General features: G+C 44.4%; 2 protein-coding genes across 4 annotated transcripts in view; one reads left to right on the plus strand and one right to left on the minus strand.

Moving 5' to 3' along the window:
* LOC136114587 (lens epithelium-derived growth factor-like) overlaps nucleotides 1–26,316 on the plus strand; it is a 167,450-nt gene that overhangs the window by 95,870 nt on the left and 45,264 nt on the right. For 2 of the 3 annotated variants that reach the window (XM_071801648.1, XM_071801649.1), the window contains one exon: nucleotides 10,901–11,631. The exons of the other annotated variant lie outside the window; for it this stretch is intronic. In XM_071801648.1, the coding sequence (XP_071657749.1) occupies nucleotides 10,901–10,949 (49 nt within the window). In that variant the 3' untranslated portion in view covers nucleotides 10,950–11,631. Of the gene's footprint in view, nucleotides 1–10,900; nucleotides 11,632–26,316 lie in introns of those variants that run through there. 3 annotated transcript variants of the gene reach the window in all.
* On the minus strand, nucleotides 305–10,776 carry LOC136115996 (lens epithelium-derived growth factor-like). Its single transcript, XM_065862224.1, has 6 exons — nucleotides 10,711–10,776; nucleotides 10,236–10,329; nucleotides 8,238–8,313; nucleotides 6,068–6,293; nucleotides 5,274–5,392; nucleotides 305–365 (listed from the first exon to the last, which is right to left on the minus strand). Exons 1-6 carry the CDS (start codon nucleotides 10,774–10,776, stop codon nucleotides 305–307), a joined length of 642 nt encoding a protein of 213 aa, XP_065718296.1.

Below are 26,316 nucleotides of genomic sequence, written 5' to 3' on the forward strand. Positions count from 1 at the left end.
CATAACCATTTCTAATTTAAACCTACTTAATAATGTATAATTAATGTTTCATTTACAGGGTTTTCTCTTCAACTTTATAGAAATATAGTAGTATGTTAATTCAACTCTAGTTTTGAACAAACACTTTTATAAGAAATCTTTCACTCATTTATATAGTGTAGAAGCTTTAAAGAAAGCTCCTAAAACATTTCAATTCACAGTCTAGACATGTATTTCTTTTAAAAAAACTAAGATAGCAAAAAATATTGTCTATTTATATATTCTGTGTATGTATATATGTTAAGAATATTTAATATTCTTTAAACTAACCTCTCTTCTTCTCAGTCCTCTTAACTTCTGATTTCTTACCTTCTTCTTTATTTTGCCTATATCAAAACATGAAAGCATTTTTACACTGCTGTCTTCTAAAGTCTCGAGTCTATTTTAAATTATTACTTTTAAAGTTAGATGCTTTGAGCAATTCAAATGGTGTGTAAAAATACAGAAATCAAATTCTGGTTTCTTCAAAGACCAAAATAAATTAATTTATTTATTAAGATACTGCAGATAAGGAATTCTACAGATTAGCAGACTGATTCCCCCAGAAGCAGCGAATGAAAGTAGTATTAAAATGTAGAAAATAAGATAAAACTGCAGTGTATAAAACAGATCAATGGAGAGAGAATATTGTTAGAGGATCCAAATTTAGAACTGACATTCAAGTTTACTTCAGGGAATTATGGAAAAAAGATTGATTATATGACAAATAAAATAACTCCCATAGCAACTCTACTAAAAGAAGTACAGAAATAAGTAAACTAAAAGTATACAACAATCTTTAAAGAAAGCTCCTAAATTATTTCAATTCACAAAAAAAAAAAAAAAACAACCCCTAAACGAACCCCATTTATCGAGTCTTCAGTCTTGTTTTATCGTAGAATTTAAAAGCCTTATTTTAATTAGTATATTCCACCTGTCGACACTCTCAAGGGCAGAGAGGCCCTGCAGAAGGATCTGGACAAATTGGAGAACTGGGCAATCACCAACCGCATGAAGTTCAACAAGGGCAAGTGTCGGATTTTGCACCTGGGACACGGCAACCCTGGCTGTACATACAGACTGGGGGATGAGATGCCGGAGAGCAGCTCTGCGGAGAAGGATCTGGGGGTTCTGGTCAATGGCAAGTTGAACGTGAGCCAACAGTGTGCCCTGGCAGCCAAGAGGGCCAACCGCGTCCTGGGGTGCATCAAGCACAATATTGCCAGCCGCTCAAAGGAGGTGATTGTCCCGCTCTACTCTACAGTGGTGCGGCCTCGCCTGGAGCACTGTGTGCAGTTCTGGGAGCCACAGTATAAAAAAGATATTAAGCTGCTAGAGAGTGTCCAGAAGAGGGCTACGAAGTTGGTGAAGGGTTTGGAGAGGAAGCCGTATGAGGAGCACCTAAAGTCACTTGGTTTGTTCAGCCTGGAGGAGACTTAAGAGGAGACCTCATCGTGGTCTACAGTTTCCTCACAAGGGGAGGAGGAAGGGCAGGCACCGAACTCTTTAGTGACCAATGACAGAACCCAAGGAAATGGCGGGAAGATGTGCCAGGGGAGGTTTAGGCTAGACATTAGGAAAAGGTTCTTCACCCAGAGGGTGGTGGAGCACTGGAACAGGCTCCCCAGGGAGGCAGTCACGGCTCCAAGCCTGACAGTATTCAAGAAGAGACTGGACGACGCCCTCAGACACATGGTGTGAACTGTGGAGTTGTCATATGCAGGGACAGGAGTTGGACTCGATGATCCTTGTGGGTCCCTTCCAACTCAGGACATTCTATGATTCTGTGAGTTTTTCAAAATGTCATAAAAATAAGCATCCATAAAATAAAAATCCTGCATGTATATGTTTCCATACCCCTTTCACATTTTATTCAGATACTGAATAAGACTTCCAAAAGCTTAAGATTATTATATAATTCTGCAGAATTTTGTAAAAGAGGGGGGAAAATTCTAAGATCAACCTTTAGCTGAATTCTTCTTGAAGAGCTAGTTTGTTTTCTTCAAGTACTCCTGTAGTTAGTGCTCACAGGTTTTTTTTGTCCAGCAGTATTCGTTGGGGGTAGCTATACTGTCAGCAATGTTCTCCTTGGTTTCCTTTTGGCTGCCTGGAAGCTAAAAGTTTGTATATAAATCTGTGGGACATGTTGACTATTAGTTGCAGTAGGGTAAACTTAATTTATGTTTTATCTCTTCTTTTAGATGAAGAGGAATTTGATTTTGCTCCAGAGGCAGTCTTGGGATTCTGGTTGGACAGCTTTAAAAAATGTCATTTGGGAGTTTTCAGCTAAATAATGATAATTACAAATGTTTGTTTTGCCTGGATGAGTGGCATACTAAAGGAGTACCTTTCATAAATAAGAGATCAGTGCAGGTTCTGAACCCGAGTTATGCAACGCAGCACTGTGCTCAAATCAATGAGTTGTTCAAAACGCAATATGATATTAATGCAGTGTGGCATCTGAGTGAATTGAAATTGTAAATGAAGCGGTTGGACAGTGGAATGTATTTGGCCAATCACTTGAAAACAAATGGCCACTTTTAATAACTGTACATAACTGTAATAAGGTACATTTTTCATAGAATCATAGAATTGTTTTGGTTGGAAACGATCATCGAGTCCAACCATAACCTAGCTCTAGCACTCGTCTAAACGCCTTTTAAACACCTCCAGGGATGGTGACTCCACCACTTCCCTGGACAGCCTGTTCCAACGCCTGACAACCCTTTCTGTGAAGAATTTTTTCCTAATATCCAGTCTAAACCTCTCCTGTTGCAACTTGAGGCCATTTCCTCTTGTCCTATCACTTGCTACTTGGGAGAAGAGACCAACACCCTCCATGCTACCACCTCCCTTCAGGTAGCTGTAGATAGCAATAAGGTCTCCCCTTGGCCTCCTTTTCTTAAGGCTAAACAACCCCAGCTCCCTCAACCGCTCCTCATAAGACTTGCGCTCCAGGCCCCTCACCAGCTTCGTCGCCCTCCTCTGCACTCTCTCTAGTACCTCAACTGAACACAAAACTGAACACAGTATTCAAGCTGGGGCCTCATCAGTGCTGAGTACACTGGCACAATCACTTCTCTTGTCCTGCTCACCACACTATTCCTGATACACGCCAGGATGCTGTTGGCCTTTTTGGACACCTGGGCACGCTGCTGGCTCATATTCAACCGGCTGTCAATCAGCACCTCCAGATCCCTTTCTGCCAGGCAGCTTTCCAGCCACTCTTCCCCGAGCCTGTAGCGCTGCCTGGGGTTGTTATGACCCAAGTGCAGGACCTGGCACTTGACCTTGTTAAAACTCAGACAATTGGCCTCAGCCCAACGATCCAGCCGGTCCAGATCCCTCTGTATGGCCTTCCTACCCTCCAGCAGATCAACACTCCCACCCAATTTGGTGTCATCTGCAAACTTACTAAGGGCGCACTCAATCCCTTCATTCCAATCATTGATCAAGAGATTAAACAGAACTGGCCCCAATACTGAGCCCTGGGGAACACCACTCGTGACCGGCCGCCAACTGGATTTGGCTCCATTCACCACAACTCTTTGGGCCTGGCCCTCCATCCAGTTCTTTATCCATCTCAGAGTACACCCATCCAGGCCATGAGCTGCCAGCTTCTCCAGGAGAATGCTGTGGGATATGGTATCAAAGGCTTTACCAAAGTCTAAGTACACAACATCCACACTTGGATTTTTGTAGTGGCAAGAGACAAACTGAGTCAGATCGCTCTTTTTTTTTTTTTTTTTTCCTGTTAAAAGCATAAGGCTATTTGGGTGTAGACATGACACATCAGTGATCATTACTGGTCAAAAGAAACTGAAGATGAACACTTCACATACTTGCACAAGATGTCTTGACCAGGTTTTCTCAAACAAGCAAGTATAGGCAAATTACTTCATATATTTCTTTAAACATTCCAGCGCAATATTGTGCTTTTGTCCTTTAAAACTTGCAAGTATATCTTCCAAGAATTGAGCCAGTAGTAGTGTTACGTTCTACCAATATACATTTCCCTCTATTGAAGAGAAAGTGAGTGTGTGTGTGTATTTGCGTTGGCTTGAACTCTAAGCTCCGGTTAGCATTGTTTGACTCATCTAAATTAAGAAATCAAACCTGTTTACATAAACCCTTGTATGGCTACTTAAGAGCAATTTATTTGGATTAGCCATTATCAAATGACGTGTGCATAACACAAACCTATCTTGCTTAAACCAGTGTTAGTTTACAGTTTTTGCAGTAAAAGCCCTCTTGTAAGCTTACCACTCTGACTAAACTGGTGCACCTTTCATGCTGAGAAATACAAATGCTGCACATGTTAAGACTCGAACAATCCGCAAACTATATTTCTGTCATGTGAAACTTGTTTACAATTTCATATGTGGTGTTAAATTGTTTAAAGAAGAGACTATCAAGCAGAGTAAACATGAGCAAAACATGAACTTACAAAACACTCAAAACCACTGAGTATTGAGTCTGAGCAAACATTTTGTAAATGTCTCTTCAGCTCTGTATTTTAAATATTGCTGTAACTTTACTCCATTTGTTAACTAGACATAGGATGCTTTCATATCTTTTTGAATATCTACTTGAACAATCTGAACCCATAGCTAATCTTGTTTTGAGCCAGAGGTTGAAGTTAGATGACCTCCTGAGGTCCCTTTCAACCTGAATTATTCTATGATTCTGTGCATTCTAGAAAATAATGTATTCCAAGTGATTGTGCTTAAGAACTACTTTCAGTTGTGTTGATAGGCATATATGCTGTTTCCTTAAGTTATCTTTTTTAAGTTTGGAACGTGTTGAATTATTCCACAACCTGAGCAACTTAATTCATGGCTATAGACTTTTGATATAAATCTCAATCTCATGTTTTCAAGACTTACTTAAAATGTAATACATGGTCCTGCTGGAACAAGAGAGTTAGCTCTCTCTTCAGGTGTTCTCAGGATACTTCTAAACACGACCCACCAATGCTGTCCTACTGTTAGGAAACCTAAGTCACTGAAAGGCTAACATCGCTTAAATTCTGGATTCAATTTTTCCTGCCCTCCCACAATACTACATATTGATTTACAAGAGCTTTTTTATTCTCCATTTAAAAAGTTAAATAAAACTTGGGGGGGGGGGGGGGGGAAGCAGAGGGAAGACACAGAACACAGTGCAAACCAATTGGGAATTTTGTCAGGTTTTGTGTCTCCTCTTAGTTTCAAAGTACCACAATGTACGGACGCTATGTGTTAAAACATACTCACAGCTCAGATTCCTTTTGCTCCTCTTGCTTACACTTTCTTTCTGTCAGTTCTCTCTCGTGTCGGCCTTGTAACATGTTTCTTCTATGAGCTCCTTGAAACTTTCTCCCTCCTTTTTCCTTCTGTTTTTATTTAGGGTTTTAGGGTGAGAAGAGAGAAGGAGTCTTCAGATTACTGAACGTCAAAACCAATAACAGTTAAACCTGCCTGCTCTAGATGTCTACACACTATTGCTCTAGTCCATGAAATGCCCTGATGAGAGTTAGTATTCCTCTGTAACTAAATCCAAATCTTTTATATGCAGATAAGAAGCTGAGTTTTATTAGTGCTTTCTCTCAGATAGGGAGAAGAATAACCCAAAAACCAAAAAACCCAAAGCCATTCCCAAATGATCAGCTGGAGACAGCTTCCCGTCTTTCAAAAATATATTTCACAGACCCCCCCAGATTCTCAACACTCAGGACAAAAAAATATATGCATTCAAGTAAGTGCATTAAAAAACAACAGCAGCGACAACAAATTTTTGCTACAATAAATCACATTTAAATCCATCTTTTAAAAAAATTCAAAAAGTATTAGTTTTTTTTTTTCTTTGTAAAAATCTAAAAGTTATTGAAAGGATTATTTGACAGAAAGGAATTCTGCAAATTCTCATTTCCAAGACATGCATCTATATTAGCCAGACACAAGGCTCCAACACTTAATAGACAAAATTAAAGACCTAGCATTAGCTTTAAGAAATATTTTCAGTGAACAACCGTTCTTTACAATAAGTAAGTCAATAAAGAGCAGCATACCTTATCACCTTCCTGTTCTCCTTCATCCTCTTCAGAATCAGATGCTGATGCAGAATCTGCTTGGGAAGTATTTGTCCTTTTTGGTTCAGTCTTCCTCTTTGCTTCTCTTCTATCAAATTCCTTCCTCGATTTGTCTTCTTCCTTCTGACTCTCCTCATGTTTTTTCCCTTGTTTTTTGGGCTTTTCTTCCAGTCCTTTTTTCTTTGTCTTCTCCTCTTCATGAACACTAAAACATAGCAAATTATTTAAACTTCATATTCATTATCTATATCCAGTTTAAAAGAGAACCTAACTCTCAGTTCAGGAAGATGTACTTTTTAGTTTTTACTATCAAATACTCCAGCTGCACAAAGTTGGGTCACTCTCAGATCTTTCATTTCATAAGATCACAGGAAAATTCAGGTTGGAAGGGGCCTCTGGAAGTCTCTTGTCCAACCCCTTGCTGGGGGTGGTTTCAGACCAGGGTTGCACAGGGCTTTCTCCAGTCCGGTTTTGAAAACCTCCAAGGATGGAGACTGGACAACCTCTGTGGGCAACCTGCCCCACTGCTTGACTGTCCTCAGGGTGAAAAAGTATTTCCCTATATCCAGTCTGATCCTCTCTTGTTTCAGTTTGTGCCCATTGTCTCTCATCCTCCCACCATGCACTGTCGTGACGAGCCTGGCTCCTTCTTCTTGATAAACTTCTTGTAGGTATTGGAAGGCTGTTATTAGAACTCCCCCGAAGCCTTCTCTTCTCCAGGCTGAACAAGCCCAGTTCCCTCAGCCCCTCCTCATAGGACATGTGCTCCAGCTCTCTGACCAGCTTGGTGGCCCTCTGCTGAACTCACTCTAGTTAGTCGGCATCCTTCTTGTATTGGGGGACACAGGATTCTAGATGTGGTCTAACAAGTGCTGAATAGAGGGGAATAATCACTTCTCTCAATCTACTGCTGTAGTGGGTTGACCTTGGCTGGCTGTCAGATGCCCACCAAGCCACTCTGTCACCTCCCCCCCCTCCTCAGCAGGACAGGGGGAGAAAATAAGATGAAAAACTCATGGGTCAAGATAAAGGCGGTTTAATGAAAGAAAGCAAAGGCTGTGTCCAGAACCAAAGAAAAAAAAATTATTCTCTACTTCCCATCAGCAGGCCGTGTCCAGCCACTTCCTGGGAAGTAGGGCCTCAGTACGCATAGCAATTGCTTTGGAAGAGAAACGCCTTAATAACGAGTGCCCCTCCTCCCCCTCCTTTCTCTTAGCTTTTATTGCAGAGCATGACATCACATGGTATGGAATATCCCTTTTGTCAGCTTGGGTCAGCTGTCCCGGCTGTGTCCCCTCCCAACCTCTTGCCCATCCTCCAGCCTTTGGGGAGGCGGGGGGGGTATGGCGAGACAGCCTTGATGCTCTGTGAGCACTGCTCAGCAATAGCCAAACCACTGGTGTGCTGTCAACACCCGTTCTAGCTACAAATACAAAGCACAGCACTATGAGGGCTGCTATGGGGACAGTTAACTCCATCCCAGGCAGACCCAATGCAACTGCCTATGCTCCTGTTCATACAGCCCAGGATACTGTTGGCCTCCTTTACTGCCCAGGCACACTGTCGGCTCATGGTCAGCTTTCTGTCTATCCTGGGTCCTTTTCAGTAGAGCTGCTCTGCAGTCAGTTCCCAGCCTGTACCACTGCCAAGGGTTCTTCCTTCCCAGGGGCAGGACTTTGCATCTGTGCTGCTTGAATTTCATGAGGTTCCTGTCAGCCTGTTCTTCCAACCTGACTAGTTCTCTCTGGATGGCAGCTCTGCCCTCAACTGTATTGAGTCTCCACCACCCCCCCATTCCCCCCCTTCCAATTTGCTGTCATGTGCAAACTCGAAGAGAGTGCACTCTTGTTGCCTCCTTCAGGTCATTGATAAAGATGCAGGACAGGTCCCAGGATAGACCCCTGCAGTATTCCGCTTGTTACCAGCCTCCAGGTAGAAAACAACCTATTAACCCCTATCCTCTGAGCCAAATCATCCAACCACATTTTTACCCATCTGGTTGTCCACCCATCCTGACTGCAACATCCAACTTACACTGAGTACGACAAGGAAAATGCTGGGCAGGAACTCAGTAAGTCATGACAGCTCACCAAATGCAACCACTTGGTTTACAATAAAGACAGGCATTTTATATAAAAAGCCAACTCACATGTCGATCTCTGAAGGACAAGGTGGTTTCACCAATTTGGGTCTCCCTCTTGGTTTTGGAACCTTTGCTTCAGTAGCTAATTATACAAAAAGAACAGGTTAGTCTACAGCCACCACCCGTTCCTTATCTAAAGGGATTGTTTCTCATGTCAACACATAGAAGCAACACTTGAGTCAAACTTAGTAGGGCAAATACTCTATTTTTAAAAATTCAAATGTTGGAACTGTGTATCAAGGTTTAATCAAGATCCCTTTGAAAAAATAAAATCTCAACCAACACTTTGGTACTTTAAGATAGCAGTCTAAGAGGTTTAAACCATCTATTCCTGTGCCTTTTCCACCCAGTACACTCAGAATGGCCCTGCCTCATGTTATGCAGCTAATAATAATAATTTAAAAAAGCGCCTGAAACAAGTGACTAATAAGTGGAATAAAAGACAATCGTAAGTGGGGGAAAAAACTTACGTAATTTAGTGTGCAAATCTAAACTCAGCCTATTTATTAGTAGCAGTCTTAAGAGCTTCATGGAGCTTCCATCCATTTCCCTGAGGGTAAATCTGTGTTGATAAATTAATTGTACCACCACACTGAGTTATACAGCACGGCTCTACATTTTCTCAGTTTCACCATGTTTCAGTGTTAGGACCAACTAAATAGTTTATCCAACTTCTTGACATTTATATCCTTCGAATTCTGTAAAATGAAAATACTTAGTATGCTGCCATTATGGATTGAAATTTATGGAACATACTTATCTGCTATCCCCAGTGAACATTCTGTTAGGAAAAAAACTAACAGCCCAGTGTTTGAAGTGCTGCCTGTGTTAGTGTGGAGCACCGCTAAGCAAGAGATGCATGCATCATATTAATGTGAGAGAACGCTGCACAGTACATCATCTAGTAACACATTTCCCATAGGGTGCCCAAGCATCTCTTGTAAAAGTCCTTTCCTGCTCTTACAGACAATAGCTTGTATAAACACAATTCATTTGAAAGATCGATATAATCCCCCACACATTAAAATATTAAAAATGTGCATTTAATAAAGATAATGAAAGTGGGTGAAGTACTAAGGTAATACTTCATTTCCTCACATCTAGTCTTAAATAGTTTGCCTTGGGAGCTAACCGTGGTTGCGCTTTCTAAAAGTTATTTTCGTAATGCCACCAGATACAGGTGAGTATAAAGTATTAAATTATCTGTTTCTCAGACCAAATGCTCATATAGCATATTTAAGTGCTCCAATAACTTTTCCCATGTTAGCAGTAAACAGATTTAAAACATTTCCTTCAAGAATACCTGCAAGCTTGCCATAAGAATTACAATTAAATCATTGCTACTTTCACAAACAAGTACTGCAGAACTATTAGCGAAATCTTTTAAATTACACGCTGCTTCTAATAGCTGCATTTTCTTCTCAGTTGTCTATTGGTCTACAGAGATTTCCTTTAAATGTCTTTTCAGCAAAATATCTCCAGCTCTTCACTTGTTTTTACTGTCCTCTGAGCTCTACCTATAGACAATCTCCTTCCCCCCATTTTTTTAAAATTTGTTTTATGGATATTCTAACACAACTTAAGTACCAATTTTATATATATTTGATTAATATAAACCTTTGTGAAGCCACAGTGAAACAGAGGTCTTTTCGCATAGTCTGTAAGTTAGCAGAATCCTATGGAGGCTTTCCTAAAGGCGATACTTGCAAGGGGATACAATGATCCCTATTTCAGAGGACCCAGCATAACCATAAACATTTTCAGGCCCTTTATCTGCTAAATTGCTAAATACCTCAGGTTGCTATGTAGGATAGTTTAGATGCATATATATATATATGTGGAGATATATATATATATATTTATATACATATATAAAATAAATACAAATTTGAAGTTTACATATTAGGAAATATTCTGTAATACTGTGGAGATCTGGGGGCAATAAATCTTCAGACCATATCCATGAAGTTATTTTGTATGGGGAAAAGTTTTGTTTAAAGTTACCTGCTGGTCTTCCTCTTTTAGGGCTTACTTTTGGAGCCACAGCCGCTGCAGCTGCTACCACCGCAGCTTCTGCAGCTTCAGCTTGGTTTTCAGCCTAATTTAAAGAAGGCAATTCACAAATTAAAACCATAGACCCTCTCCCCGTAAAGCAGCTATTTCTTACTTGCTTCCTAAAATATTGCATAAAATATATTTCTAAACCGCTAAAAAAATAAAAAAAAAAAAAAACAGCCACAAACTAGTTTAGTAGAGTAAGGATGCATAAAAAGCCCAGTATTTTCTGGATAAAAACTCATAAATACTTGGGACAAAGCACTTTGTTTATAAGGGGGAAAGCAAACCTTAAATAATTGTCGCAATGGTCACTGCAAACAACCTGGAGCAATATGCTGCAATCATTCAGGTTTTATAACTCATCGGAAGAAAGCTTGAATGTGCACACTGCTGATGGCATGGTCTTGCAGTCAACACAAACTTGACGGACAGTGCTCTCAAGGAGAGAAGCTGGCATCAGTGACTGCTTCAGTCTTCCAAACTTCATCTACTGCTGAATGTGCATCAACACACTGAGATTCTAGTCTTATTCCAGATCAATTAATTTTAAAATAAGACTTATGTCTAAAATTCTTTATATGGCTATTAACGTTGCCTTGTTATTTTTCTAGAACATCAGGTGAAGAGAGAGAGCTGGAAAATCCAAAGGAATCCCTTTGAAAAGTAATGAAAACTAATGATGCCGCTGGAGTTTGGGTTTTTTTTAAATATAAAATAAAAGTTATTAAGTTTTGCTTTTGAAATCTACAGACCAAAAGTTTTTAAAATTTTATAAGCATAATATTTTAATGTTAAATTTTGTGGAATAACAGCCCCGTTGATCTTCATTTGAAAAGTATTTAAATGCTTTGCTGATGGTTTTATCCAGTATTAATAAACAATACACATATCAAAATCCCATTAAGAAAACAGGAGACAGAGTTGTAGTATGTTTTATGTTTGTCCAGTTAATAGCAGGAAAGTGCGTAAATAGTTTTTCAACTGCTTGATTGCTTCATTTGTATAAAACATACTCTCTTCCAGTCATACTGACCTGTTAGTGTGTAGTTTTTCGATGTGTCAGGATGGCTTTTTACTGTGTTTCATATGAGTTGGAAACATTGTTTTTATAGCAGTTAATGTTAAAGTTTAATTTTGTTCTTGTAAAACATTGTACCAAGCGATGCTATGTACCAATTGTACCAGTTTATGCTGTGTGAATTCTCATAGTGTGCTTTTGGTATTATAGATGTCATACTAGGAAGAAATATGGTGTTTTCACTGAACCTACTGATGATGCACATTGGTTAGAAAACGGTCTTAAATGCTTTTTTAAAAAAAAATTAAAGTCTTTAAGAATTGACTTCTTTGTACGAGTTTAATCTTCAAAGTGTATAAATCAAGGCATATCTAAATCAAAGCTGTTAAGAACTTTTCCTTGGTAAGAACTTGAGGGGTTTAGAACTCAGGTTTTCAAAAAAAAACCCTTGTAAACATTTCTGAAGGCAAGGAAGGAAGGAGACAGAGAAGTGCTACACTTGTAAAATCACCCCCCTGCCTTGCTCTCTTTCGCTTTCTCTCTGCCCCTCTGGCCCCCCTCTCTAACCCCTGTGCTGTCTCTGCCCTCCTCTGGTTGTCTTGGCCTACTGAGCTGACATCACTCGAATAACTAGACTGATGTTGGAGGCCCACTGTTTGACCTTTGGTATGTTGCTACGTAGGTGTTAGAGTTGTAACTTTTGTTAGATGAAGCACAGCGAAGCAGGTGTTATTAAAAAAAAAAAAAGAAAGAAAACAAACAAAAAACCAAACCAAAACAAAAAAGCCCACAACACATAATTTGCAGAAATAGCAGAACTAAACTTATGCAAGAAAGAATATTTGCCTGGTGACTCGCTACACCAATCAACAAGCGACAGTTCAAAACAGTCCAACGACAACTAAAGATGAAATAATCTGGAAGGTGCTCTCCACCTCATAAAACACATCCACCTCAGCCCGAAGAGGGGCAGCATGACTCTGGCTTTGGGGATGCCTGGGACCATGCTCGTATGTGGCCAGAACAGAAGCCCTCTCAGACACCTTCTAGCAACCTGCTCCTCCCAACCTCTGACAACTGCTGCTCCTGTCAGCAAGGGAAGGGGAAGTAGAGATAGTCATTTTTGCTGTAACTTTGTAGGGTTCTTTGCACTAAAAATCACTCTTTCACAGGGACAGTAAATATCCCAACTCCTTCACACAGAACCAGCTATTGCACAGTAATCAAGGCATGCATTTAGTCTGTCCAGACCTAACCACTGACATTACTAAAACTGCTGTCAGAAGTGGGATACGAAGGAAGCTTTGGACTGTGAAAAGAGGATTGTACAGCTGTAGTGCATCCAACAGATGTCCACAATGCAGAGATGCAGAGACCACCTACAGCTGCCAAATTTGTTTGCCTGAGTGTAATCTTGCAGATCTTGAGGGTGGGTGCTTGGGGGTAAGAGTCTGTGAGGAAGTACGTTTAGAACTCCTACATGAGGCAGGATAGCACAAACATTTTGAAACTGGTTCTAACGTAAGTGTCACCGTTTATTGCAGGACAACAATAAAGTGTGGCAGATGCTCTCTATTAACCCCCGCCCTCCCCACTAAGGAAAGGGAGTAGGAGAAAAAGGGAGAGAGACTTACGAGTTGGAAAGTTAAGAAAGCTTTACTAATAATAGTAACAATGAGAGAAAACAATGCAAAATATACAAAACCAATATTGAATTTCCCAGAGTAGTGCAGCAGCAGTGGCAAGTCACTTGCTTTGGGGGCTGGCCTCTCGCCAGAGGCTGCAGGGCAGACACCAGGAAGTCCTGGACTGGATTCAGCAGTAGACAGGAACTGGATTCAGGAGTGCACGGACTGGAACCAGGATCAGGATTGCCGGCAGGGGAACAGGCAGGGTCCTCTACAGACACCAGCCATGGACAAAGAGAGCAAGGCCCTCGTGATCTCCCACCTTTATACTGTGTATGACATGGATGGCATGGAATACCTCGTTGGTCAGTTTGGGTCGCCTGTTCTGTCCACCCCTCCCTGCAAGCACAACCCTCTCACTTATGGGATGTACAAAATTTATCAGCGACCTTGGCTGCTATAGCAATAAAAGATAAACCTGGGCCTTTTCTGCATACTATTCCTATCGTTAGCTCAGTAAAACTGTAAGCATCAGGCATTATCAGCTCCGGAGCGAACACTGTCCGAAAAACATGCAGCCAACTTCAGAAAAATGCAGTTACTTAGAAGAACCTAGCTGAAAGGAAAATTAACTAACAGAGAACTGGTCTTGTTTTAAACAAAATCAGGACAGCAAGGGAACCCGGGATGTGACTCCTGAACTTCCAGTACCTGGATGGGATGACGAATGGGTGCCTTTGGCTGAGTGCCTGGTTGGCCCTCAAGGACAATTGGTGAAAATTTTAATAGACACAGGAGCACAAATTTCAATACTGACACAAGAAACTGAAGCAGCTGACGGATTTCTGAAAGTGCATTTACAGCACCAAGGCTGGACAATTAATCTGACTAAAATGCTACTGTACTATTTTTAGGAATAGTTTGACATGGACAACTTAGAGAAATTCCAGATAAGGTACAGCACACAGTCCAGCAGTTTTCTGTACCAGCTGCACTAAAACAATCACATGCTTTTTTTTGGGTTTTTTTTAGGGCATGGGAGAACTTTTATCCCCACATCTTCTGTGGAGGAGGATTCCCCTTGTGAAGGGTTAATAGAAGAGCACAATAAGGTCGATTCACTTGAATCACAAAACAATAGGGAAGTAGATAATATGGCCTCTGCCGAGCTGCATGCTCAAGCTCTAAATGTGCATATAGTTTGTGGACATGGATCAGCTTATGCTGCACACGCATGGGACATTGCTCACATTCAAACCCCTTTGCTATTATATACTTATAAAACATGCTCACATCATTGTGCTACTTGTACACAACTACATTTAAGGGCATTATGTAGGCCATGGGGAAAGATAAAATGGGGTCAGCGGGCCTCGAATACCTGTCAGGTTGATTGTATGGGCCCCCTGCCCCAGTCTAGGGGGTGGCAATACGTATACACTGCTGTGGATACAGTGTCAGGACTAACAACAGGGGAAATGGAATTATTCACACCAATGGATTGTGAAGTGGGACTGCAGCCTATTGATCTAGATGTAAAAATCCATGTAATAACTTCAGAGAATGCTGTATGGCTTTGTACCTTGACTTCTCCTCTTATTTTACATCCTTTGCTAATGTCAGATTCTCAAGTTCTTGTGTTTCTTCAATAAATACCTGTACCTTATCTAGAGGAGACAGCATTGGAACAGTGTTATTGGTGTCAAGAATGCAACACTGCATTGAAGTTCAACCTGAAAAAGCACAAGCCAGAGCTCTCCAAACTGTGTGGGTAATTACCTCACATCAGGTTATCAGACCTAGAGTAACATCAGCTGCAGGAGCTGGAGAAATGTTTTGTATTACTGGGAGGTGATGGCACTCCTCTTTTCCTTTCCTATCACAGGCTGGCTCGTCATGCTTTGCAATCTTGTATTACGAGCCTATGCCCTGGATATGTTTCCACAAGACCAATATATAAATACTTAGATTTGGTTTGCCTCTACTGTAACTACCTCATCTGCCTTTTGTATTAAGGGAAGACTAACAGTTGCAGATCTTTTGACAATATGTTTTATCAGCATGACAACCCTGGTAGCTGTATTGCAGAATTATACCGTGCTAAGGGATTTTGATATTAATGTTTCTTATTGTTATTTTTCTGAGTAGGTAAAGGCTATAAACGCTGCTTCGATTTTGAAGGCATGTGTTGCTTCAGCATAACTGATGAATTATCCAGCATGGAAGACAGCATTTGACATCCTCAGCACTTGATGCATCAAATGAAACAATATACTGACAATGCCTGGCTGAATAACTCACTTAATTCCTTGACGAGACGAATGGGACACCTGATTTAAAGCATTATTGTACATATATGTTTATTCCTTTTCCTATATGTGTTTACTATGTATCTCTGTAAATTGCTCTGTGCTGCACCTCACAAGCCCAAGTGAACAACTCTGGCTTTGCTGGCCCCAGCAGAAGCAGTTTCTTGAGTGAGGAGGTGGAATGTATGGGAATGGCGCAAGAATGGCGAGGAGGAACATTGTAAGTATGCTCAAGCAACTGCAGCTGGGGTGTAGAAAAGCACATAAACCACAAGTAGAACCTCTGTGTTTAGATAATGGGCCTGTGAATAACTGTAAAGGTACTTCATCATACATCCTTGAGACTCCTACAGGCAAAGATCAGAGCAGTGGTACAAAATGCAGAATTAGTGCACAATGGATTTTCCCTTACTTCTAATGGGATAACCTGTCTGGCAGACCCTGCTGAGGCCAGTCTATTTCATCTTTTTGTTTTGCAGCTTCCTCTAAGATGAAAGTATAATATATCATCCTATTGCTGCTGAAGGTACATCATGTCCTGATGGGACTGAAGGGGAGTGGAAAGTATTATCAGTGGGAGAGCTTATTCGGATGGTCACTGTCAAAAACGAGAACTTTGATCCTAATTCTTCATCCGGTTGTGATTTTGTTAGCTCTAACAGTATTGCACTAGTTACTTGCAACCATTTTACATATAAGAGTCTGGTAAACATCTAAGAAAATACTCCCTGTTCGTCATGAGATATCTCTCAATAGTACAATTGATACTGACATTTTATATTACTAAAGCTATTTGCTTAACAGAAGTTCACATGCATGTTAACACTGTATGTAGACAATATTAATTAACATTTAAACCAAGCAGTTTATCAAACAATTGGACTCTTACCACTGATCTACAATTTGCCACATATTTATGACATAGAGGCAAGAGGTAACCGCACTGCCACTCTATGAGAGAAGAAAGTAGGTTGACTGTAGTCAGGGGGTGGAGCATGGCAAATGCACTCGACACCCCCACCCCCCCCAGCCAAACCAGTAGCAGTTGGGTCCAGGCTCCAAAGGAGATAAGGGCCTGAGCTGCAGCCAGGCCAAGAAATCCTTTTAGGAAACCCATAAGGAAGCAGAACAGAATCACAGAATCATTTTGGTTGGAAGAGACCCTCAGGATCATCGGGTCCAACCATAACCTAACCTAACTCTAGCACTAAACCATGTCCCTAGGAACCTCATCTAAACGCCTTTTAAACACCTCCAGGGTTGGTGACTCCACCACTTCCCTGGGCAGCCTGTTCCAATGCCTGACAACCCTTTCTGTAAAGAATTTTTTCCTAATATCCAATCTAAACCTCCCCTGGTGCAACTTGAGGCCATTTCCCCTTGTCCTATCTCTTGCTGCTTGGGAGAAGAGACCAACACCCTCCATGCTACAACCTCCTTTCAGGTAGTTGTAGACAGCGATAAGGCCTCCCCTCGGCATCCTTTTCTCACGGGTGAACAGCCCTCCCTCAATTGCTCCTTATAAGACTTGAGCTCCGGGCCCCTCACCAGCTTCGTCGCCCTCCTCTGCACTCTCTCTAGTACCTCAATGTCCTTCTTATGATGAGGGGCCCAAAACTGAACACGGTATTCAAGGTGGGGCCTCATCAGTGCTGAGTACACTGGCACAATCACTTCTCTAGTCCTGCTGGCCACACTATTCCTGATACACGCCAGGATGCTGTTGGCCTTTTTGGACACCTGGGCATGCTGCTGGCTCATATTCAGCCAGCTGTCAGTCAGCACCCCCAGATCCTTTTCTGCCAGGCAGCTTCCCAGCCACTCTTCCCCGAGCCTGTAGCGCTGCCTGGGGTTGTTATGACCCAAGTGCAGGACCCGGCACTTGGCCTTGTTAAACCTCAGACAATTGGCCTCAGCCCAACGATTCAGCTGGTCCAGATCCCTCTGTATGGCCTTCCTACCCTCCAGCAGATCAACACTCCCACCCAATTTGGTGTCATCTGCAAACTTACTAAGGGCGCACTCAATCCCTTCATTCCAATCATTGATCAAGAGATTAAACAGAACTGGCCCCAATACTGAGCCCCGGGGAGCACCACTCGTGACTGGCCGCCAACTGGATTTGGCCATGAGCTGCCAGCTTCTCCAGGAGAATGCTGTGGGATACGGTGTCAAAGGTTGTACTGAAGTCTAAGTACACAACATCCAGAGCCTTTTCCTCATCTGCTAGGTGGGTCACCTTGTCATAGAAGGGGATCAGGTTGGTATAGCAACTGAAAACTGACAAAGTTGTGGGTACAGGTAGTCTCGTGCATACCTTTCCCACTATACGCAATTGGGGACAGGCGGGGAATGACAGTGTCAGGGATTGTGGTGGCCCATCCACCTCTGGGGGTGTACATTGGAAGAAGAGGAAGAAACTGAGACCATATTATCTTTACACGGTGCTGATTTCTGAGACTGTATTGGTTCTGGCTGGGATGGAGTTAACTTCCCCCATAGCAGCCCTCATAGTGCTGTGCTTTGTATTTGTAGCTAGAAAGGTGTTGATAACACATCAGTGTTTTGGCTATAGCTGAGCAGTGCTGCACAGCATAAAGGTTGTCTCTCCAGGCCCCCCCCTCCCCCTTCCCCCCAAAGGCCAGTAGGCTGAAGAGCGGGCAAGAGGTTGGGAGGAGACATAGCCAGGACAGCTGACCCAAATTGATCGAAGGGATATTCCATACCACATGACATCGTACTGAGCAATAGAAGCTAAGAGAAGAAAGTGTGTGTGGGGGGGCATTTGTTATTAAGGCGTTTCTCTTCTGAAGCATACTGAGGCCCTACTTCTCAGGAAGATGTTGGACATGATCTGCTGATGGGAAGTAGAGAATAATTTCTTTTTTTTTCCTTTTCTTTTCTTTTCTTTCTTTTTTTTTTGTTGCTTTGTTTTTCTTTCTTTCCATGCACGACCGTTGCTTTCTTTCATTAAACCACTTTTATCTCGACTCACCAGTTTTTCATCTTGTTTTCTCCCGCTGTCCTGCTGAGGAGAGGGAGTGACAGAGTGGGTTCGGGGATGTGGGCACCAGCGGCTTAGAGCTAGATAACCGGGAGGCACCATGGTTGGGGGGTCTCTGTCCAGTGATGGAGCTGTGGATAGTGCAATCAGATCTTGTGGTGAAACTAATCTGTGACACAGACTGCTTGCTGCTGGGGCGAGAGGATGCGATTTACAGAAAGAGGACCTTCTGGATATGTGCATCCAGAACTGGTGGCACATGACTGAAGAAGGGATTCAGAGATTAAGGGAATGAGCAGTGGTCAAAGTGCTGTATGGCATAACAACCCACCTTTGACCAGTCTGGACCAAGAGGGGGTGACCCAGGCCATTTGGAAGTGATCGGTTTGTGGGGAGGGTCCTCAGTTAGCCAGTACCATGGCTGGGATGATCTTAGGAAGCAATTCCTTGGCCCTGGTGGAGGAAGAAGGTGATGCACTCCATCTGTGAAGTTTCTACCTCCTCCACTGTTAAGGCGCGGGTGGCCGCCATGTGAGAACAAGAGGACCCAGTGCCACCTGCTGATGGACTGAAGGAGCAGATGCCCCAGAGTGACCCACGGAGCTCTGTGGCCATGGCTGTAAGAGCAATGGAAGGACATGGCCCGGTGGCATGGCAGAAGCACCAGGGAGTTGGCCACCCAGGTACCTGAACTCCAACAGCAAGAAAGGACATCCGCCAAGCCACAGCAGGCTGAGAATGGCCTCACACCATCAGCCCCACCAGCAGAAGAATCCTCCTACACCTTTCTCCTGGAAGAATTGGCTCTGATAAACCTCCCGTAGGGAAGCCCTGCCCCCAGTCAGGATGGGAAAAGGGATGAAGAAGATGTTACAGAGGATAACAGGATTTACTGTTCCACCCATCCTCTCCCTTTCCCTGAGCTTTTATTGCTGAGCACAACGTCATATGGTATGGAATAGCAGTATCTCTACTTCATGTGGGATGTAAACTGTCACAGGGTGTCCCAGAATAAGTGGACGGCTTTTTTCTACTACTGTTGCTGCTGCTGCCACTGATCTAATGCAGGCTGGTACTCCCGCTGCGATGGGATTTAGCTGTGCGGAGTAGTATGCAACTGGTCTTCGGTGGGGTCCTAACTTCTGTGTTATCCCCTTTCCTTCATGTACATACACATTAAAGGTCTTTGCATAATCTGGGAGTCCTAGGGCTAAGGCTCCTTTTATTGCTTTAAAGGCTTACTTCCTTTCTGGGCCCCATGCAATAGGCTCTACTTCCACATCTCTTGATGCTTCTGTTAGGGGTTTTGTTGGTTCTCCTAACTCAGGGAACCACGGCTGACAGAATCCTACTGCTCCAAGGAATCTGCACACCTGCTTCTTTGTGACCGGATGTGGAAGTTAAACTATAACGTCTACCCTTTCTGGGTGTATTTCTCGCTGTCCTTCCCTTAAAATAAAACCTTAAGTATTTTACTTCTTTCTGACACAGCTGAAGTTTGGACAGAGATGCACAGTGCCCTTTCTCCACTAAGGCAGTACATAAATGCGCAGTGTCTATTGTACAGGCGCTTTCATCCTTACTTGCTACTAGTAAATCATGTACATATTGCACAGAAACATATTCACACAGCAGTTTTATCTCTCTTAAATCATTTCCTAGTATTCACAAAAATAATAGTAGGCGACCCTGCCAACCCTTGTGGGAGACGTGCCCAGGACAGTTGCTGTCCTTTCCACGTGAAAGCAAACAGAAGTTGGTTGTTTTCATCTAGTGGGATATGAAAAAAAAACCCAGCAGTTAGATCAATTACAGTAAAACATTTTGCCCAATGCGGTATTTGCAGGAGTATAGTGGAGGGATCAGGCACTACTGGGTAAGGAACCACTACGTGCTGGCTAATTGCTCGTAAATCTTGTACAAAGCAATATTCTGGGTCTCCATCTTCATCTAATCTATTTTTCTTTACCGGGAGTATAGGGGTATTGTAGGGTGACTCACATACTTTTAAGATTCCCTGAGCTAGACATTTGCCAATTTGGGTTTGAACGCTTTTTTCTGCTTCTTGGGGGAGAGGGTACTGTTTCACAGCAGGAGGAACTCCTCCCTTTCATCATACGCAAACACAGCCACACCTAGATTTTTTTGCAGGTTTCCCCCTTGCCAGCAGGGCACATGGTCTTTAAAGTACTTCCGTATGTCGGGGGTCGCTTGATCCACAAACACACTATTTGCAAGTGCTTCCTTAAAATTCTGCTGGGTCGTTCTCCCATATTTCAACAAGGCTTGTCAGAGCTGATCCCCAAATCACTCGGGTGTTCGTCTAATCTCTGCCTACATTCTTGCACTGTAGTCCAATTATCCCCTAACTCGCCACACGCTCTAATTGCTTCCACTAGAAGGGCAAGTGGTTCTATCCCCACTATTATTATAATCCCAATTTGGATCAATAGCTGGTCAGGGATTCCCATTCCCTCCAACCCGCTGAGCTACTTCTGCATCCTTATTATTTGCCCTCTCTTGTCAGGTTGAAATAGTTCTTTCAAGAGTATCTGAGTATCTTTCCAATTCGGGTTATATCCAGTACATATATTAGAGAACAACTGAGCACATCTTTCAGCATCTTCTCTCAGTCTTGGCGTTTTGCCTCCCCATATGGCTAGATCACTAGGATTCCAAGGCTGTTCAGTATATACATTTAACACAGGCAGAGCCCCCCCCACCCCCCTCCCCCTGGTTGCATAGCAGCAGGATTAGGTAGTGCGTACACACACGCAGGCACGTCGCAAGAAGAGCCAGAGGCCACGAATGCATTGCAAAGAGCAAGTTTTATTTTAGCTACCTCTCTACTGGGGGATCTCCGAAGCCACACCTAAGCTCCCAGGCAGAGGTGACACCAGCGGGGACGCAGGTGCTGGTCAGTTCAGCCCTGCTGGAAGATCACCGGGCCTGTTGAGCTCGCCCGTATTTCAAGGCTTCAGGCAGGCGCAGTCTCCCGCTCTTTCTCACAACAAAGCAGGAATCTCAGACATAGTGATAAGGTGCCTAGAGTTTCTCACAGGCCTATGTTATCTAACACAGAGGTTCTACTCATCAAGCACACGAGGTCAGCAAAACAATTATAGCGTGATGTATGTGCTTTTTCTACAGACAGGGGCAAGTCACTTGAGCGTATTTACATTTAACTAATCTCCTCGCCAAATCTTCCGCTATATCCCCATACAGGTAGCACAATAGAAATTGTAGGATAGAGTCCGGCAGCTGGCAGAGTAGCATCAGAGGACAGAGAAGAAGTGAAAGGTGAGGCAGACGCAGTCTGCACTCTGCCATTTGGAGCACTAGCTTCAGCTACGGTACGCATTACCTCTTTTGTCCCAATTCCCCGACTCGGGTGCTTTCTCCCACACGCCCAGTCACCCCAAACATGCCAAAAATCCATTTGTCCCAGGAATCTGTTTTCTAGGTGATGTCACAAGAAGGTATGTTTCTGCTGATCAAAGGATCCTTGCGATGGCCACCGTTCTGCTGGGCTTCCGTTTTCGGTTATAAATGGGCCATCTTCTCAACATAAGGTCATTGCGCGCTTTGTTGACAAACTCGCTGTACCATACATTTTTTCCCAATTTTGTAATCCCTCGGCTAAGGGCGTACCCTTCTCTATGCCGGGTATATTCCCCATTGCCTTTAACTATGTGCTATGTACGCTTTACGCTGATCAGGCCCCGTGCTACCCTGCTAATTTGTACGCTTTACGCTGCCACGCACCCCCTCCTTTGTGTGCGCTTTACACTGCCACGCACCTGTGAACAAGCTGCAGCAGTACTTTCCCTAAATCTGCTCTGGGAATTTTAACACTCTCCCTTTGGTGCCTCCTGCTCTCCAAAGGTCCCAGGTGAACTCACCCGTTGCCGGCAGTTGAATGTTTGAAGACGAGAGGCTCTGAAGGTGGTGGCCTAGGGTCCCATCTGGGGCGCCAAACTGTTAGATAAGTTTCTTTTCCCTAGGTTTCCCATTGCAAAGACTCAGGCATGGATTCTAGAAATTCTCCTAAAATAAATAATTTATTTGCTTGTCTCAAAAAGACTGTGGCAACGCAGACTGAGGTTCTGTCCCGAACGGTGGCTGTTCAGGTCTCCGGCTGCAGGGAGTGCCAGAGCCTGCTGCTGCCAGGGGAGGGAGGCCAGCACTCTACTTGTGTGAGGTGTGAGCAGGTGCAAGATCTGCTCGACATGGTTGTGAAACTTAAGGAGGAGGTTGAGACGCTGAGGTCCATCAGGGAGTGCGAAAGGGAGATCGACTGGTGGAGTAACACCCTGACGTGCCAGTCGGAAAGGCCCCAGGGAGGTACCCCCGAAAAGGAGATGGACCTCCTGCCCTCTCGGACAGAGGCGGAGGTCCTGAGACAGCCCCACCCTTGTCGCTGTCGGGCAGAGGTAAGGGACCTAAAAGAAGACGAGGGTTGGAAGCGTATTCCAGTTCGGCATCACGGGCAGCCCCCCTCCCTGCCTGCTTTGCCTCCCCAGGTGCCCCTCCGTAATAGGTTTGAGGCCCTGGATCTTGAAGAAGAGGTAGGTGAGGAGGTGGTGCCAAGCCTGCCTACAAGATCACATAGGAAGAGGCGGTTGACTACACAACTTAAGACTGCCTCTGATAAGAAAGAAAGAAGGGTGATTGTAATAGGAAATTCCCTTCTGAAAGGAACAGAGGGCCCGATATGCAGGGTTGACCCTCACCTTAGGGAAGTCTGTAGTCTACCTGGAGCCCGGATCAAGGATATTGCTAGAGAGCTCCCCAGACTGGTGCACCCGACAGACTACTACCCGCTGCTGGCTTTCCAGACAGATGGGGTGGAAGCTGCTTCCCGTAGTCTGAGGGGAATGAAGAACGATTGCAAGGTCTTGGGAAGGATGGTGAAAGACTCAGGGGCTCAAGTGATCTTCTCTTCACTCCTTCCCTCTTCAAGTGACGATGTGGGGTGGAATGGGAAAATTCAATCTCTAAATGGTTGGCTGCAAGACTGGTGCTACAGGCAGGGCTTTGGTTTTTTTGATAATGGCTGGTTTTATAAGACTCCAGTCCGGACAGTGTTACGCGGGAAAGGCTTATCTCGCAGGGGCAAAAGGATGCTGGGGCAGGAATTAGCTGGGCTCATTTGGAGAGCTTTAAACTAGGCTCGAAGGGGGATGGGGTTGTAGCTGGGCTTGTCCCAGTGGGGCAGCATTCTAAAACGGATGAGGACCGGGTGGCCTCCTGTGCCCCTAGGGAGAAATTGCTGTGCTCTGCTCGCTCCCTGAAATGCCTGTACACCAATGCACGCAGCATGGGGAATAAGCAGGAGGAGTTAGAATCCTATGTTCGGTCGGGAGATTATGATCTGGTGGCAATCACAGAAACGTGGTGGGACAGTTCACATGACTGGAATGTGGTCATGGATGGCTACGCCCTTTTCAGGAAAGACAGGCCAGCCAGGCGTGGTGGTGGAGTTGCTCTCTATGTGAGAGAGCAACTGCAATGTACTAAATTCTGCCCAGGAGCGGATGAGGAACGAGTTGAGAGTGTATGGGTCAGGATCAAGGGGCAGGCTGGCAGGGGTGATACTGTTGTAGGTGTCTATTATAGGCCACCAGATCAGGCTGAGGAACTTGATGAGGCCTTCTATGTGCAGCTGAGAGTGGCCTCACAGTCACAGGCCCTGGTTCTTGTGGGTGATTTTAACTTCCCCGATGTTTGCTGGAAGGACCATTCAGCCAGCCAGCCACAGTCCAGGAGGTTCCTCCAGTGCATTGATGATAACTTCCTCATGCAGATGGTGGAGGAGCCAACTAGGAGAGGTGCACTGCTGGATCTCATCCTCACTAACAAAGAGGGTCTGGTCAAAGCAGTAAAGGTTGAGGGCTGCCTGGGTTGCAGTGACCACGAGATGGTGGAGTTCAGCATCTCGTGTGGCAGGAACAGAACAGCAAGTAGAACTGCAACCCTGGACTTTAGCAGGGCCAACTTCGGCCTTTTCAAGCAATTGCTGGGGGAAATCCCATGGGCAAGACTGCTTGAAGGAAAAGGGGCCCAAGAGAGCTGGATTGCATTCAGAGATTGCTTCTTCCATGCTCAGGATCAGAGCATCCCCAGACATAGGAAGTCGAGGAAGGGAGCCAGGAGGCCTGCGTGGTTGAATAGGCATCTGTTGGGTATGCTCAAGCAGAAGAGGAGAGTTTACAGGTCATGGAAGCAGGGGCTGGCCACTTGGGAGGAATATAAGGCTGCTGTTAGAGGATGTAGGAAGGCAGCTCGGATAGCCAAGGCCTCCTTAGAATTACAGCTGGCGAGAGGGGTCAAGGACAGCAAAAAGAACTTTTTCAAATACATAGCAGATAAAACTAATACCAGAGGCAATGTAGGCCCACCGATGAATGAGGTGGGTGCCCTGGTGGCGGAAGACAGAGAGAAGGCAGAATTGCTGAATGCCTTCTTTGTCTCTGTCTACTCTGCTGGAGGCTGTCCTGGGGAGCCCTGTACCCCTGAGACCCCGGATGAAGCCAGGTCAATGGAGGAGCTTGCTTTAGTCGATGAGGACCGGGTTAGGGAGCAATTAAATAGTCTGGACATCCATAAATCCATGGGTCCAGATGGGATGCATCCGTGGGTGCTGAGGGAGCTGGCTGAAGTCATTGCTGGACCGCTCTCCATCATTTTTGCCAAGTCTTGGGAAACGGGAGAGGTGCCCGAGGATTGGAGGAAAGCAAATGTCACTCCAGTCTTCAAAAAGGGCAAGAAGGAGGACCCGGGTAATTATAGACCGGTCAGCCTCACCTCTGTCCCTGGGAAAGTAATGGAACAGCTTATCCTTGGTGCCATCTCAAGGCATATGAAGGATAACGGGGTTATCAGGGGCAGTCAGCATGGCTTTACCAAGGGTAAGTCATGCTTGACCAACCTCATAGCCTTTTATGAGAATGCAACAAGGTGGATGGATGATGGCAGAGCGGTGGATGTGGTCTACCTTGACTTCAGTAAAGCCTTTGACAGAGTCTCTCACAGCATCCTCACAGCTAAGTTGAGGAGGTGTGGTCTAGACAATAGAGTAGTGAGGTGGGTTGCAAACTGGCTTAAAGAGAGAAGCCAGAGAGTGGTGGTCAATGGTGCGGAGTCCAGTTGGAGGCCAGTATCTAGTGGAGTGCCTCAGGGGTCAGTACTGGGGCCAATATTATTCAATATATTCATTAACGAATTGGACGAGGGAATTGAGTCTACTCTCAGCAAGTTTGCTGATGACACTAAGCTGGGAGGAGTGGCTGACACGCCAGAAGGCTGTGCTGCCATCCAGCGGGACCTGGACAGGCTGGAGAGTTGGGCGGGGAATAACCTGATGAAATTTAACAAGGGAAAGTGTAGAGTCCTGCATCTGGGCAGGAACAACCCCAGGTTCCAGTATAGGTTGGGAAAGTACATATTAGAGAGCAGTGTAGGGGAAAGGGAGCTGGGGGTCCTGGTGGACAACAGGATGACCATGAGCCAGCACTGTGCCCTTGTGGCCAGGAAGGCCAATGGCATCCTCGGGTGTATTACAAGGGGGGTGGTCAGTAGATCGAGAGAGGTCCTCCTTCCCCTCTGCTCCGCCCTGGTGAGACCCCATCTGGAATATTGTGTCCAGTTCTGGGCCCCTCAGTTCAAGAAGGACAGGGAACTGCTGGAGAGAGTCCAGCGTAGGGCAACAAAGATGATTAAGGGAGTGGAGCACCTCCCTTATGAAGAAAGGCTGAGGGAGCTGGGTCTCTTTAGCTTGGAGAAGAGGAGACTGAGGGGTCACCTTATTAATGTTTACAAATATATAAAGGGTGAGTGCCATGAGAATGGACCCAGGCTCTTCTCAGTGGCAAACAATGATAGGACAAGGAGTAATGGGATCAAGCTGGAACACAAGAGGTTCCACTTAAATTTGAGAAAAAACTTCTTCTCAGTGAGAGTGACAGAGCACTGGAACAGGCTGCCCAGGGAGGTTGTGGAGTCTCCTTCCCTGGAGACATTCAAAGCCCGCCTGGACACATTCCTGTGCGACCTCGCCTAGGCGTTC

This window comes from Patagioenas fasciata, chromosome W (assembly GCF_037038585.1).
Source record: "Patagioenas fasciata isolate bPatFas1 chromosome W, bPatFas1.hap1, whole genome shotgun sequence".
Classification (NCBI taxonomy): domain Eukaryota; kingdom Metazoa; phylum Chordata; class Aves; order Columbiformes; family Columbidae; genus Patagioenas; species Patagioenas fasciata.